The sequence below is a fragment of the Mobula hypostoma genome, chromosome 2, assembly GCF_963921235.1.
Source record: "Mobula hypostoma chromosome 2, sMobHyp1.1, whole genome shotgun sequence".
NCBI lineage: Eukaryota > Metazoa > Chordata > Chondrichthyes > Myliobatiformes > Myliobatidae > Mobula > Mobula hypostoma.
The window spans coordinates 115,562,476-115,579,477 of record NC_086098.1 but is presented as its reverse complement, the minus strand read 5'-3'; the positions used below and the strand labels follow the sequence as shown (position 1 = coordinate 115,579,477).

Here is a 17,002-nt window from a genome sequence, read left to right as displayed (position 1 = left end):
AAACTGAATATGATAGCACAGTCGTTTTTTAATCTAATTAGAATATAACTGCAGCTCCCTGCTTTGTGCGTCGGGCCACTTCTCACACGTCCCAGGTTTCAATAACCACTTTCAAATGTCGTGGCATTTACCGGACGTGTATACTTGGAGCATAGCCATAAAACAGTACAGCACAAAGCAGTCTATTCGGTTTGTGATGTTGTACCAGTCTTGTTGTCTACTTGTACTAAAATGTTGTTCTGTGTAAAATTCATTTCCCTTCATAACTGCTGCTTTTGACACAATTGGCCACAGTGTTCTCCTTGATCACTTGAGAACTGGGTTGGCTTCTCTGCAGTGTCCTTAATTGGCTTCATTCATATATCTTAGAGATTTTTTTTCTCTCTGTCCTGGAGACCAGTTTTCTAAGAGATACTGTGTTGCTCAGAGAAGCTGGCTGGACCCCTATTCCTCTTCTTGTACATGCTCCCCTTAGGAGACGTCATTCGAGAGCACAGGCTTGATTTCCACAGTTCTGCAGATGGCACACAATTGTATATCTTCGTGGAGCCTGATGATGATAAACACCCTGTCTTCTCTAACTAATGGTATGGCTGTAATAAACAAATGGAAGAGCAATAATTTTCCTAAAACTAAATGAGGATAAAACTGAAATACTTTGTTGGTCCCAAAGTCAAAAGAGATGAACTCCTTGATAAATTTGGGAATTTGGCTCCCTTTGTAAAATCGTAAATAACAAGCCTGGATGTTATCCTTGATTAAGATTTGAAGTTTAAATCCCAAATAAAGAAAGTGATCAGAGCAGCATTTCTACACTTTAGGAAATATTGCAAAGGTGCATCCATTTCAGTCACGCAGTGATGCTGAAAGACATATTCAAGTCTTTTATTTTGAATCAACTAGATTACTACAATGTACTTTTCACTGGCTTTTCGAAGCAATCTTTTGACAAACTTCAGTTCATCCAGAAAGCTGCTACTAGATTTCTAAGCACAGCTGGGATGAGGGAACATATGACTCCTGCACTAGCTACTCTGCATGGCTTCCTGAATCTTTTACAATTGATTTTAAACTTCTCTTACTTGTTTTTTTAAGTCATCAATGATCTAGGACCCAAGTACATCATAGAATCATTTTTGTTTTATAGTTCCCCTTGAGCTCTCAATTATCCTCTGCTGATCTCTTAAATTTAAACAATCTCCCCCAAAAGTTAATTGGCAGGTCAGCTTATTTGAACTACACTCCTGAACTGTGGAATTCAAATACCTAAAACTATAAGCCATGCAGATGCAGTTGACACTTTTAAATGCCAGTTCAAAATCTGTTTATTTAAACTTGCTTTCAACTAACATCTTTTTGTCTTTTATTTTCATGTTTCTACTCTTATCCAGTTCTCAGGTACTTTGAACTACATCATCTGTATGAAAAGTGCTCTATAAATTTATTGTTATTATTATTCATGTCTCCAACTGAAAGCCTGTTTAACTACCTAACTGCCTGCTTCCGTCACTACTTCTAGTAACCTACAACTCTTGAGGTAAAAAACGAACTTTCCCTTCACACTGCCTTTAAACTAACTTCCACCCTCACCCCCCACACTTTAAATGCAAGGCCTCTGGTATTTGATATTTCTATCATGGAGAAAAGATTCTTACTGCCTACTGTAGCTGTGCCTCATAATTTTGAAATCCTCTATCAGGTCTCCCTTCGGCCTTCAACCCAAATTTGTTCAACTTTCTCTTATAGCACATATCTCTAATCCAGACACATCTTGATTAAACCTCTTCTATACCATCTCCATATCCTTCCTATAATGGGACGACCTGTACTTACACACCCTGCTCATTCTGTCCCATTAAGCTGACATTGTCTTTGCTCTGTCACTTTCTACCTCAGTATTAAGTTTTACATGCCATTTGTCTGCAACTCTGCTGGTCTATATATAAATATGTATCTCTCCCATCTATACAAATGGATATCTATCACATGCTGACTGTTACTATCCTTCTCACTTTCTGTCACGTGATGTGAATCCTGCGGGGGTTCCCAACCCTCCGATGATGGTAGGGGTCCATGGCATAAAAAAGGTTGGGAACCCCTACTTAAAGGTGGCCTATGTTACACAAGCATTGACCTGATGGTTTGGTGCTGTGACCCAGGAGTCAGTTGTCAGGCGCAGTAACTCTGTCCTGTCCTCTTTCCATCCCCGCAGCTGCGTTTGAGATGACTCGTGCCTGAGCCGGCGAGACGGAGCAGCCCTCCCGGCTGCTCCTGAGAAGCTGCTGTCCTGCAGAAGGGAATGTTGCGGTGGGCGGTGCACCTGGAAGGAGGCCCGCGAAGGGTGAACCATGCCGCAGTGGCCGTTGGACACAAAGTCTACTCCTTCGGGGGTTACTGTTCGGGTGAGGACTATGAGACGCTCCGACAGATCGACGTGCATGTCTTTAATGCAGGTAAGCATCAACTTATCCCGTTTTGTGTGGAGGGACCTGAGCCCACCACTGTTTAGCCTTTGTTTTCTCCCTTATTGTGCCCCCAATCCCTGCAGAGCTCCTCCATTAGCTGGGTGTTGGTGCTGCTGGCTGATCGGTGGGTGGTGGCAGTGGTAGAGGAGCATGCTTCATTAAGATGCCATTAAACCAGAAAGAGTGCAAAGATTCATGAGAATGTTGCCAGCACTCGAGGGCCTGAATTATTGGTAGAGGTTGAGCAAGCTAGGTATTTATTTTGATAAATATAGGAGACCTTATAAAGGTGTATAAGATCATGAGGGGGATAGTTATGATGAATGCACACAGTGTTCTTCCCAGGGAAAGGAAATCAACAACTGGCGGATAAAGGTTAAAGGTACAATGAGAAAGATTTAAAGGAGATCTGAGAAGCAACTTCTTCACACAGAGCATAGTTGCTATATGAACTAGTTGCCCAAGAAAGTAGTTGAGGTAGCTGTTTTAACAACATATAAAAGACAGTTGGACAGGTCCGTGGATAGGAAATGGTTTGAGGGATGTGTGTCAAATGCTGGGAAATGGAACAAGTTTAGATGAGAATCTTGGTTGGCAGGGATGATTTGGGCTGTAGCGCCTTCTCCTTGCTATGTGACTGTGACGAAGACTCTGAGATAGCAAGGCTGCCAAAACCCTACAGCTTGGGCAGGGCGTGCCTATGTGTCTTCACACTGGAAATTTCAGGAAAGCATGGAGCAGCTGCCATCCTAGGAAAGACAATATTACTGAGTGCTGTGTGCCCTGACAAATCAGATAGCAATCGTTAGCCAACGGCATCCCTAACATTCCACAGCTTTAGCTCCCAACTTAAACGGAGCTGTCAGATCAGGTTTACTATCACTGGCATATGTCATGAAACTTCTTGCGTTGTACATGAATTCATTGTCCATTCAGAAATCTGATGGCAGAGGGGAAGAAGCTGTTCCTAAAATGTTGAGTATTTATCTTCAGGCTCCTGTATCTTCTCCTTGATGGTAGCAAGGCGAAGAGAACGTGTCCTGGGGGATGGGGTCCCTAATGATCGATAATGCCTTTTTGAGGTATCACCTTATGGAGGTGTCCTCAGTAATGGGGAGGTGAGTGCCCATGATAGAGCTGTCTGAGTTTATAATTTCCGATCTCAGCAGTGGCCCCTCTGTACCAGACAGTGATGTAAACAATTAGAATGCTCTCCATGGTACATCTGTAGAAATTTGTGAGTGTCACAGGTGACATTCCAAGTCTCAAACTCCTAATGCATTATAACCTCTGTTGTGCCTTCTTTGCAATTGCATCAATGTGTTGGGCCAAGGATAGATCTTGACACCCTGAAACTTTAACCTGCTCACCATTTCCACTGCTAATCCCTTGATGAGGTCTGGCATGTATTCCCTCAACTTCCTGTTCCTGAAGTTCACAACCAATTCCTTGGTGTTCCTGACACTGAGTGCAAGTTTATCGTTGTAACACCACTCGACAAGCTCCCGTATGCCTCCTTGTTACCATCTGAAATTCTGCCAACAATAGTTGTGTCGTTTATGGATAGGGTTTGAACTGTGCCTAGCCACACAGTTGTGGGTGAAGAGAGAGCAGAGCAGTGGGCCAAGCACGCATCCTTGAGGTGTGCCAGTGTTGATTGCTAGTAGGATGGAGATGTTATATCAGGTTCACACTGATGTTACATCAGGCTGTCGGTGAGGAAGTCAAGGATCCAGTTGCAGAGGAAGGTACCGAAACCGAGGGAGTGGAGCTTGTTGAGCTGCAGATAGTGGGCATGCCACAGTCACAGTGGGGGGTGCGGGTCCCATTTCAGTGAGCTAATGTGAGGGGGGAAACTGCTAACAGATTCCTCAATCATATCAACATCTGACACTGCTGCTGTTTCTGGGATGCAGAAAGGCTCTGGATAAAGCTGGCTCTGGCCTGCTGTGTATCCTTGCTCAGGGCAGTAGAGGACACCAGCAGCCTTTGACAGGGGAACTGCCAGCCTATGAATAGGTCCTCCAACATACCACGTGTAAAAAGATTTTTTTAAACTTCTCTTCAGGTTCCCTTCTGAACCTCACTTTAAACCTGTGCCCTCTTGTCTGAGACACTTCCACTGTAAGAAAATGATTTGTAGTTCTCACCCAAGAGATCTACCCTACTAACTCCTCATAATTTTGTACATTTTTGTCAGATGCCTCCTTGGCTTCCTCTGCTCCAAGGAAAGCAAACCCCAGTCTTTCATAACTAAAATGTTCTATTCCTGGTAATATCTTGGTGAATCTCCTCTGTATCCTCTCCTGTGTAATCACATCCTCTCCTCAGTTGTATATTCAAAGGTATGTTCATTTATTATCAGAGCATACAACTCTGAAATCCTTCTCCAGATAGCCACAAAGCCAAGAAAGAAAAGAATGGCATCACAGTCATCAACCCCCAAATCCCCCTGCCCCACACAAAATACGAACAAAAAATGGAACAGGACCATCAACCCCAAATCCCCCTGCCCCACACAAAATACGAACAAAAAATGGAACAGGACCATCAACCCCAAATCCCCCTGCCCCACACAAAATATGAACAAAAAATGGAACAGGACCATCAACCCCAAATCCCCCTGCCCCACACAAAATACGAACAAAAAATGGAACAGGACCATCAACCCCAAATCCCCCTGCCCCACACAAAATACGAACAAAAAATGGAACAGGACCATCAACCCCAAATCCCCCTGCCCCACACAAAATACGAACAAAAAATGGAACAGGACCATCAACCCCAAATCCCCCTGCCTCACACAAAATACGAACAAAAAATGGAACAGGACCATCAACCCCCAAATCCCCCTGCCCCACACAAAATACGAACAAAAAATGGAACAGGACCATCAACCCCCAAATCCCCCTGCCCCACACAAAATACGAACAAAAAATGGAACAGGACCATCAACCCCCAAATCCCCCTGCCCCACACAAAATACGAACAAAAAATGGAACAGGACCATCAACCCCCAAATCCCCCTGCCCCACACAAAATACGAACAAAAAATGGAACAGGACCATCAACCCCCAAATCCCCCTGCCCCACACAAAATACGAACAAAAAATGGAACAGGACCATCAACCCCCAAATCCCCCTGCCCCACACAAAATACGAACAAAAAATGGAACAGGACCATCAACCCCCAAATCCCCCTGCCCCACACAAAATACGAACAAAAAATGGAACAGGACCATCAACCCCCAAATCCCCCTGCCCCACACAAAATACGAACAAAAAATGGAACAGGACCATCAACCCCCAAATCCCCCTGCCCCACACAAAATACGAACAAAAAATGGAACAGGACCATCAACCCCCAAATCCCCCTGCCCCACACAAAATACGAACAAAAAATGGAACAGGACCATCAACCCCCAAATCCCCCTGCCCCACACAAAATACGAACAAAAAATGGAACAGGACCATCAACCCCCAAATCCCCCTGCCCCACACAAAATACGAACAAAAAATGGAACAGGACCATCAACCCCCAAATCCCCCTGCCCCACACAAAATACGAGCAAAAAATGGAACAGGACCATCAACCCCCAAATCCCCCTGCCTCACACAAAATACGAACAAAAAATGGAACAGGACCATCAACCCCCAAATCCCCCTGCCCCACACAAAATACGAACAAAAAATGGAACAGGACCATCAACCCCAAATCCCCCTGCCCCACACAAAAAAAGAACAAAAAAAGGAACAGGACCATCAACCCCCAAATCCCCCTGCCCCACACAAAATACGAACAAAAAATGGAACAGGACCATCAACCCCAAATCCCCCTGCCCCACACAAAATACGAACAAAAAATGGAACAGGACAATCAACCCCCAAATCCCCCTGCCCCACACAAAATACGAACAAAAAATGGAACAGGACCATCAACCCCAAATCCCCCTGCCCCACACAAAATACGAACAAAAAATGGAACAGGACCATCAACCCCAAATCCCCCTGCCCCACACAAAATACGAACAAAAAATGGAACAGGACCATCAACCCCCAAATCCCCCTGCCCCACACAAAATACGAACAAAAAATGGAACAGGACCATCAACCCCCAAATCCCCCTGCCCCACACAAAATACGAACAAAAAATGGAACAGGACCATCAACCCCAAATCCCCCTGCCCCACACAAAATACGAACAAAAAATGGAACAGGACCATCAACCCCAAATCCCCCTCCCATGCACAAAAAACCCTGAGAAAGATCGGGCAAAAAACACAGAATATATAAAAATAATTTAAAGACTGGGGAAGAAAGTCCATATCCATATCCAAAACGCAGAAAAACCTGAGTAACATTGTCCAGGCACAACAGTGGGCTCTCTCCTCTCTGGCAGCAGAGTGATCCCACCAGTAATCAAAAGGCAGTCTCCCCTCTCTGACCACAGAGCGATCCCACCAGTAACCTAAAGGTAGTCTCCCTCTCCGGCAGCAGAGTGATCCCATCAGTAATCAAAAGGCAGTCTCCTTCTCCGGCAGCAGAGCGATCCCACCAGTAATCAAAAGGCAGTCAGTCTCCCCTCTCTGACCACAGAGCGATCCCACCAGTAATCAAAAGGCAGTCAGTCTCCCCTCTCTGACCACAGAGCGATCCCACCAGTAATCAAAAGGCAGTCTCCCTCTCCGGCAGCGGAGCGATCCCACCAGTAATCAAAAGGCAGTCAGTCTCCCCTCTCTGACCACAGAGCGATCCCACCAGTAATCAAAAGGCAGTCAGTCTCCCCTCTCTGACCACAGAGCGATCCCACCAGTAATCAAAAGGCAGTCTCCCTCTCCGGCAGCAGAGCGATCCCACCAGTAATCAAAAGGCAGTCTCCCCTCTCTGACCACAGAGCGATCCCACCAGTAACCTAAAGGTAGTCTCTCTCTCCGGCAGCAGAGTGATCCCATCAGTAATCAAAAGGCAGTCTCCTTTTCCAGCAGCAGAGCGATCCCACCAGTAATCAAAAAGCAGTCTCCCTCTCCGGCAGCCGAATGATCCTATCAGTAATCAAAAGGCAGTCAGTCTCCCCTCTCTGACCACAGAGCGATCCCACCCGTAACCTAAAGGTAGTCTCCCCTCTCTGGCAGCAGAGTGATCCCATCAGTGATCAAAAGGCAGTCAGTCTCCCCTCTCTGACCACATAGCGATCCCACCAGTAATCTAAAGGCAGTCATTCTCCCCTCTCTGGCAGCAGAGCGATCCCACCAGTAATCAAAAGGCAGTCTCCCTCTCCAGCAGAAGAGCGATCCCACCAGTAATCTAAAGGCAGTCAGTCTCCCCTCTCTGACCACAGAGTGATCCCACCAGTAATCAAAAGGCAGTCAGTCTCTCCTCTCTGGCAGCAGAGCGATCCCACCAGTAATCTAAAGGCACTCAGTCTCCCCTCTCTGACCACAGAGCGATCCCACCAGTAACCTTAAGGTAGTCTCTCTCTCCGGCAGCAGAGTGATCCCATCAGTAATCAAAAGGCAGTCTCCTTCTCTGGCAGCAGAGCGATCCCACCAGTAATCTAAAGGTAGTCTCCCTCTCCGGCAGCAGAGTGATCCCACCAGTAATCAAAAGGCAGTCAGTCTCCCCTCTCTGACCACAGAGCGATCCCACCAGTAATCAAAAGGCAGACAGTCTCCCCTCTCTGACCACAGAGCGATCCCACCAGTAACCTAAAGGTAGTCTCTCTCTCCGGCAGCAGAGTGTTCCCATCAGTAATCAAAAGGCAGTCTCCTTCTCTGGCAGCAGAGCGATCCCACCAGTAATCTAAAGGTAGTCTCCCTCTCTGGCAGCAGAGTGATCCCACCAGTAATCAAAAGGCAGTCAGTCTCCCCTCTCTGACCACAGAGCGATCCCACCAGTAATCAAAAGGCAGACAGTCTCCCCTCTCTGACCACAGAGCGATCCCGCCAGTAACCTAAAGGTAGTCTCTCTCTCCGGCAGCAGAGTGATCCCATCAGTAATCAAAAGGCAGTCTCCTTCTCTGGCAGCAGAGCGATCCCACCAGTAATCTAAAGGTAGTCTCCCTCTCCGACAGCAGAGTGATCCCACCAGTAATCAAAAGGCAGTCAGTCTCCCCTCTCTGACCACAGAGCGATCCCACCAGTAATCAAAAGGCAGACAGTCTCCCCTCTCTGACCACAGAGCGATCCCACCAGTAATCTAAAGGTAGTCTCTCTCTCCAGCAGCAGAGTGATCCCATCAGTAATCAAAAGGCAGTCTCCTTCTCTGGCAGCAGAGCGATCCCACCAGTAATCTAAAGGTAGTCTCCCTCTCCGGCAGCAGAGTGATCCCACCAGTAATCAAAAGGCAGTCTCCTTCTCCGGCAGCAGAGCGATCCCACCAGTAATCTAAAGGTAGTCTCCCTCTCCAGCAGCAGAGTAATCCCATCAGTAATCAAAAGGCAGTCTCCTTCTCTGGCAGCAGAGCGATCCCACCAGTAATCTAAAGGTAGTCTCCCTCTCCGGCAGCAGAGTGATCCCACCAGTAATCAAAAGGCAGTCAGTCTCCCCTCTCTGACCACAGAGTGATCCCACCAGTAATCAAAAGGCAGTCTCCCTCTCCGGCAGCAGAGTGATCCCACCAGTAATCAAAAGGCAGTCAGTCTCCCCTCTCTGACCACAGAGTGATCCCACCAGTAATCAAAAGGCAGTCAGTCTCCCCTCTCTGACCACAGAGTGATCCCACCAGTAATCAAAAGGCAGACAGTCTCCCCTCTCCAGCAGCAGAGCGATCCCACCAGCGATGAAAAGTCAGGCAGCTGGTGCTCACCATTCACACTGATCTTGATGATTCAACTTCCCTCGTCACTTTAATCGGTGAAATGGAGTTGAATGTCAGCTCATGTCCCGTTCTGTAGCCTTTTCGCCACGAGTCTTGAGCTTGCTGCTTCTGGCTCACAGAATCTTCTTGAAGATAGCAAAGAACTGAATCACCCAAACAGTCTCCAAACTGCAAATCACAGGTACTGACAGTTCCAGAAATACATTCAAGATGAAAAACAGACATAAAAGAAGTGAAATGAATAGGTTGGTGAGCTATCTAGAAGATGTCGACTGTAGGAGTATTGTATGCAGACACCATATTAACCGGAAGTTGTCCCAAGAATGTAGCGGCCATGTGTTAAGGTTCCCTGCCTCCTGGCTCCATCTGGTGGAGTGTGCCTGTAACTGTCTGGTGGCCACATGGCTTTCGGGTGCGGAGGTGATCTGGAGTTAAACTATGCTGCAGGGAGCAGAGTTCAATCCAACCATGGCAGCTGTGAGTTTTAGTTTAAAATAGTAGTCATTGCTTGGAATGTCAGACCTTGTTCACTTGGTCCTTCAGGGAATGACACTTGCATATAGATTTCCTCTGTGATTTTAATCCAGGATATGTCTGCTTGTCCAGAATCGTGGAGTCATATGGCACAAAACAGGTTGTCCAGCCCAACTCATTTACACTGATCAAGATGCTTTTACATTTACACTGAGCTACTCCATTGCCTGTATTTGGCCCATATCCTCTAAAGCTTTCCAATCCATGTGCCTGTCCAACTGTCTTTAAAACGTTTGTACTATACATGCCTCAACAATTTCCTTCGGCAGCTAATTCCACATGGGTACTATCCTTTGTGTAAAAACCAAGTAGTTTCCCTTCAAAGTTTCGTAAATCTCTTACCACCTTAAATCTATACTTTCTAGTTCTTGTTTCCCCAACTCTGGGAGAAGAGGGAATGTCCAGGGTGGGAGGGTCTCTAGTTATGCTGGCTATTTTCAAGTCAGCAAAAGTGTAGACTGACATAGAAGAATAATGTGAGGCATTTAAGGATACAATCCTAATGATGGTTATAGTGTCAAATAGCATCGAAACAGGCTCTTTTGTAAATTAATTATAATTAACTAATTATAGTCAATTATAATTAACTATAATTAATTATAAATTAATCAAATATAAAACACAAAATAATTGATTGTGTAAGTATCACCCCCTTTAATAGGGCACACCAAATCATCACTGGTGCAACCAATTGGTTTTAGAAAGTCACATCATTAGTTAAGTGGAGATCACTGTGTGCAGTCAAGGTGTTTCAATTGATTGTAGTAAAAATACACCGGAATCTGGAAAGTCCAACTGCTGGTGAGTCAGTATCCTGGCAAAACCTACACCAGGAAGACAAAATAACACTCCAAGCAATTCCATGAAAAGGTTATTGAAAAGCACAAGTCAGCAGATGGATACAAGAAAATGTCCAAGTCACTGAATATCCCTTGGAGTACAGTTAGTCAATCATCAAGAAATGGGAAGAATATGGCACAGCTGTAAATCTGCCTAGAGCAGGCTGTCCTCAAAAACTGAGTGACCGTGCAAGAAGGGGACTAGTGAGGGAGGCCACCAAGAGACCGAAGACAACTCTGGAGGAGTTACAAACTTTGAGATGGGAGAGACTGCACATACAACAACAGTTGCCTAGGTGTTTCACCAGTTGCAGCTTTATGGGAGAGTGACAAAGAGGAAGCCACTGATGGGGGGGAGAAAACCTCACATGAAATCTTGGCTAGAGTTTGCCAGAAGGCATGTAGGAGAGACTCCAGAGTCAGCTGGAAGTGGGTTCCGTGGTCTGATGAAATCAAAATGGAGCTTTTCGGCCAAACACTGCACAACATCAAAAACACACCATCCTTACCGTGAAGCTTGGTGGTGGCTGCATCACGCTGTGGGGATGCTTCACTGCGGCAGGCCCTGGAAGTCTTGTGAAGGTAGAGGGTAAAAGTGAATGCAGCAAAATTCAGGGAAATCCTGGAGGAAAACCTGATGCAGTTGCAGTCTGCAAGAGAACTGCATCTTGGGAGAAGATTTGTTTTTCAGCAAGACAATGACCCCAAAAATAAAGCCAAAGCTACACAGGAGTGGCTTAAAAACAACAAAGTTGATGGCCTGGAGTGGCCAAGTCAGAGTCCAGATCTCAATCAACTGAGAATTTGTGGCTGGACTTGAAAAGGGCTGTTTAGTCATGATCCCCATGACATCTAACAGAGCTTGAGCAGTTTTGTAAAGAAAAATAGAGGAAAATTGCAGTGTCCAGATGTGCAAAGCTGATAGAGACCTATCCACACAGACTCAAGACTGTAATTGCTGCCAAAGGTGCATCTACTAAATTCTGACTTGAAGGGGATGAATACTAGTGCAGTCAATTATTTTGTGTTTTATATTTGTAATTAATTTAGATCACTTCGTAAAGATCTGTTTTCACTTTTGACACAAAAGATTTTTTTCTGTTGAACAGTGTCAAAAAGCCAAATTAAATCCACTGAGATTCAATGTTGTAAAACAATAAAACATGAAAACTTCCAAGGGTGTGAAGACTTTTCATAGGCACTGTATAACAACCAAAATGTCCCATCCAAGTTAGTCCCACTTTTCAGCATTGGTCCCATATCCTTTGAAACAGTTCCAATCCATGTACCTCTCTGTCTTTTAAATCTTGTTACTGTACCTGCCTCAACCACTTTCTCTGGCTGCTCATTCCATTTACTTGCCACTCTCTGTGTAAAAACAAAAGCTTCAACTCAACTCAAGTTCCTTCTAAATCTTTCCCCTCTTACTTTAAATCCATTCCCTCTAGTTCTTGATTTCCTTAGCCCTGAGAAAAAAAGACTGCGTTCTCCCTGTCTGTGCCCCTCATGATGTTATACATCTCTCAAAGATTACCCCTCAGTCTCTTGCGCTCCAAAGAATAAAGTCCTAGCTTGTCCAGTCTCTCTGTAATTAACTGTCTCTAAGTCCTAACAACATCTTTGTAAATCACCTCAGCACAGCTTAATATCATTTTTCCAACAGCAGGGAGATCAAAACTGAACTCGATATTCCAAATGTGGCCTTGCCAACATTTTGTACAATCGCAGCATAACATCCCAACTTCTTTACTCATTGCCCTGACTGAAGAAGGTCAGTGTGCCAAAAACCATCTTCATCACCCTCTCGACCTATGACTCCACTTTCAGGGAATCATGTTCTTATACTCCATAGTCACTCCGTTTTGCAGCACTATCGTTCACTGTGACAGTGGTTCTATGCCCAGTGAAGGATGGGCAATAAATGCTGGCACAGGGCCTGCGTTGAAATAGAACAGTGCTGATACCCGTAGCTGTCATGGCACTGTGTGCTGCAGATACCCGGCACTGCAGAGAGGTCTGAAGTCTGGTGCCCTTACCTCAAGCAGTGTAAGCACCCTGCTGACTCTCGACAACCAAATGAAAATGTTTCCTTCTCTGCCACAGTTTCGCTTCGCTGGACGAAGCTCCCGCCTTTCCATTCGGAGCGGAGAGATCAGACGCCTCCGGTGCCGTACATGAGGTATGGCCACACTGCTGTGCTCGTCGATGACACCATCTACGTCTGGGGCGGAAGGAATGACACAGAAGGAGCATGCAATGTGTTGTATGCGTTCGATGTCTGTAAGTGCACTCCCGGTCATCGCCTCGTTCCATCTTCTACGACCCCCTCCCCAAACTGGCCAGTGGAGGAAGTGGAGTACCACCATGTTGAGGGAGCACCTTGCTGTCAGTGGGGTGGTTTGTTTCATTCAGTGACCCGAGTATCGCTGATGAAGCCAGTCTATTGCTAACCCCTAATTGTCAAAATGGAGTTCACTGTCACAGCACAAATACATGTCAGCACAAGTGCATTGAAAATCTTACTTACAGCAGCGTCACAAGCACATAGCATCATATAAGCAGCATTCACAAGAAAAAAAATAAATTATGTACAATTTTTACAGCAAGGGTCACTATTAGAACAAAATAAAAACAAAAAAGTTAATGTGATCAAGGTGGTTGTAGTATTGCCAAGCTGTAGTGATTAAGGTCTTGCTGGTTGGTTCAAGAACCAAATGGTTGAAGGTGTTGGATCTGATGATATTGATTCAAGGTTCTTCCGAAGTCATGAATGAGGCATAAACTTGGTGATTACGGCCATCTTATTAAGTGTTACAAGAGCAAAGAATGAACAAAGGAAAGTTGAAAAATAAAAATTAGTCATCGTCAATTCATGCCCAGGCTAGATATAATCAAAATTCCAGTAATAACAATTAACCTATAAAATAGCTAAATTCAAGTGGTGTAACACTTGCTGCAGACAATCTGAGAGCTTCTAGAAAAGTGCCGAATCAGCTATACTACATTTACTGGAAAACCTACTGAACAATTACAGGTATATAGGTGATTATATAAAAATTATAAGCAAGCATAGGAAAGCTAAACTGCAAGAAAAGTAACAATTCTACACCCTAATCCAACAAGGAGAAGTAGCCGTTCCTGAACCTGGTGGTGTGAGACATCAGGCTTCTGTACTTCCTGCCTGATGGTGGCTGCCAGTAGATATATTGGCCCAGATGGTGGGGATCTTTGATGGATGTTGCCTTTTTAAGGCAGCACCCCCTGTAGATAATACCAATCAACTGTATGGAGGGACATGCCTATGATGTATGCGACAGAGTCCACTACTTTCTGCAGCTTATTATATTTCTGTGCACTCAAATTGCCATACTAGACCATGATGCAACCAGTCAGGACACTTTTAACAATAGAAATTGTTAATGTTAGTTTGTGGACATAGCTCAGCACATCACGGACACCAGTTTCCCATTCATGGACTCTACATTTCATGCTGCCTCAGAAAAGCAGCTAGTTTAATCAAAGACCTTGCCTATGCTAGACATTTTCTCTTTTCTTCCTCCCACCCCCCCATTTGGTAGAAAACACAGAAGCCTGAAAACATGCAACACCAGTCCCAAGGATGGCTCTATCCCACTGTAATCATATTATTGAACAGTATGATGGACTCTTCAAATCGCAATCTACCTGGTTATGATTTTGCTCCTTTTATGTCTATCTGCTCGGCACTTTCTCTGTACCTGACATTTTATTCAGTACTCTGTTATTTAATTTGTAAGGTAAACCAATGACATACCAGTAATGTACTGGGTTTTTCACTGTACCCTGGTACATGTGACAATAATAAACCAATTCCAATATCTCAATGCAGATGTAATGAATTGATCTGCAGGATAAGTTTTTCACAGTACCTTTGTATATGTGACAAAAATAATAATCCAATTTACCTCCTCCGCCTCCAAAGAAGGGAAAGACACTGGCATGCTTTCCTTATGATTGCATCTATGTGCTGGGCTCAGTATAACACCCAGGAATTTAAAGCTGCTAACTCTCTCTATCTCCAACTTCCCCCCAGTGTAGACTAGCACACATTCACCCTCCTTCCCCTTCTTGCTCCTTGAGAAGGTGGAGGTGAGTCAGCACCCTGAATCACTACAGTCCTTGTGGTGGAGATTTTCCCGCAGTGCTGTTAGAGAGGGAGTTCCAGGAGTTAGCCCTGTGACGATGAAAGACCAGCAATACATTTCCAAGTCAGGTAGTGTGTGACTTCAATGGGAACCTGCTGGTGTTCGAGTTCCATTGCATCGGTGCCCTTGTCCTTGGTGGTAGAGGTCACAGGTTTGGGAGATGCTGTAAGAAGAGCCTGGGTGAGTAATTATGGTGCATTTTGCCATGTTCCGCAAACACTGTGCTAGTGGTGGATGGAGGGAGTATTTTGAGTGGTGGATGAGGTGCTTTGTTCTAGATGGTGTTGAGTTTCTTGAGAGCTGTTAGAGCAGCAATCACTCAAGCAAGTGGAGAATGTTCCTTCACACTCCTCATAGATGGTGGAAAGGCTCTAATGAGGCAAATGATTTTAACAAGGCTCCTGCTGAACGAGCCAAGAAATAATTAGAATTAGAATTGCAACCTTGGGACACATATTTTCAAAGGAGGCAGTGTGGAGCAGGTAATCTGTGGATTATCATGCAAGTGATCTCACTGGATATCTTTGGGAGGGCGGGGGTTTAAAACTCATGATATTGGAAGCCTGCTGCCATTCTCACTTAGATAAGACACACCAGCCTCGCTCTGCAGAGCAGGATCGCTGTGACAAGGTCGTCACGAAATATGCAATGGTGGGTCAAACAATCTGTGGAGGAATCAGTGTGAATCAATGATTTCATGTTGAGCCCCAGTGTCAGGAGAGGAGCAATATTATATAGAGAGCAAGATCACCTGTGGGAGAGGGTGTGGTTCTCACTGATTAGTAGAGCCAGATGTGGAGAGCGTGAAGGGAGAAGAAAATAAGGTGGATGGTTGATGATGTGTGGGAGGAGAGCATGGTGGTGTAGGTTTCCTGCAAATGGGAAATTCACTATTCGTCCCATTGAGTTGTAAGCTTTCCAAATGGAATATGAGATGTTGTTCTTCCAATCTCCCTAGCGATAGAGACGGCTGAGGGCAGACTGGTCTATGAGAGTGCAAAGGGGAGTTACAATGACATGAAAACAGAAGCTGAAGGTTTATTGAGGACAGTACATGGATGCTATGTAAAAGGGTCACTTAATCTACACTTGGTTCAGCAATGTAAAAGAGACTGCACTGTGAGCACCAAATATAGTAGATCGTGTTGGAAGAGGTGCAGGTGAATTTCTGCGTCACGTGGAAGTGCTGCTTGGGTCCCTGGATGGTGGTGGAAGTGAAGTGACAAGTGTTTCACCTTCTGTGAGTGTGGGAGAATAGTGCAAGGGGAGGGTGGGGAGGGACAAGCAGACCAGGGAATTATGGAGAGTGAGGTCCCTGTGGAAGGGAGAGAAGGGAGGAGAGGGAGTGTTTGACTGGTGGTAGGATCACATTTGTAGCTGGCCAAGTGGTGGAGGGATGGTACATTGAGTGTACAGCATGGTGGGCTGGAAAGTGAGGACAGGACCAGGGGAACTCTATGGCTGTTCTGTCTGGGGAGGGCAGTGTGCAGGAAATGGAGCTAGAGCGTTGCTTTGGAGATGACGATTGGCTAGAATGTTGTGGGGAACTGCCCTGGTTCTGATGGTACCGTGCCATTCTTTCCAAAAGATGCCCTCTTAATGGTGCACACTCCAGTAGCACGATCTTGGCCTGTCAGCCTCAATCATGGGCAGAAGTTGCTGTGCAGAGAGATTGGTCCCACCTGAAACCATTTCCTGATGATTTCATTGGCTGAGAGCCCTGTTGGAGTGCACTGAAATGGTTAACGATGTTGTGAGGGTGCTGTTCTTGTGTGGTGAGGTTGTGAGCTTCATGCTGTTTGTAGGGATCATCGGTGGGGGGACATGTGGGGAGATGTTCTTGGCTGCTAACATTTCTCTCACTTGCAGACTCTCACACCTGGTCCACCCCGAAGGTCCACGGCCCAATTCCTGGCGCTCGGGACGGGCACTCTGCCTGCGCTCTGGGCAAGTTCATGTTCATATTTGGAGGCTACGAACAGCTGGTAAGGATCACTGAGCAGAAGACCAGTCAGCTGCCCAATTGTCCAGTCTTTGCCCTTTACCCTGTGTCCCCAGCGTGATGACACCATTGTCAGGCAGAACCCGGCCTGTACTGTTTGCACACATTGCTTCAGGGTGTCAAGGTTTCCGTCTCTGGGGGCACTTAATCTATTAAAGCCGC

At 45.6% G+C, this 17,002-nt stretch overlaps 1 protein-coding gene across 3 annotated transcripts in view; it reads left to right on the top strand.

Moving 5' to 3' along the window:
• The window catches only part of klhdc3 (kelch domain containing 3), a 69,190-nt gene that overhangs the window by 20,831 nt on the left and 31,357 nt on the right, over positions 1–17,002 (top strand). For all 3 annotated transcript variants that reach the window (XM_063040479.1, XM_063040477.1, XM_063040478.1), the window contains exons 2-4: positions 2,213–2,453; positions 12,758–12,934; positions 16,708–16,823. In XM_063040479.1, coding sequence (XP_062896549.1) covers positions 2,300–2,453; positions 12,758–12,934; positions 16,708–16,823 — 447 coding nt within the window. In that variant the 5' untranslated portion in view covers positions 2,213–2,299. The remainder of the gene's footprint in view (positions 1–2,212; positions 2,454–12,757; positions 12,935–16,707; positions 16,824–17,002) is intronic.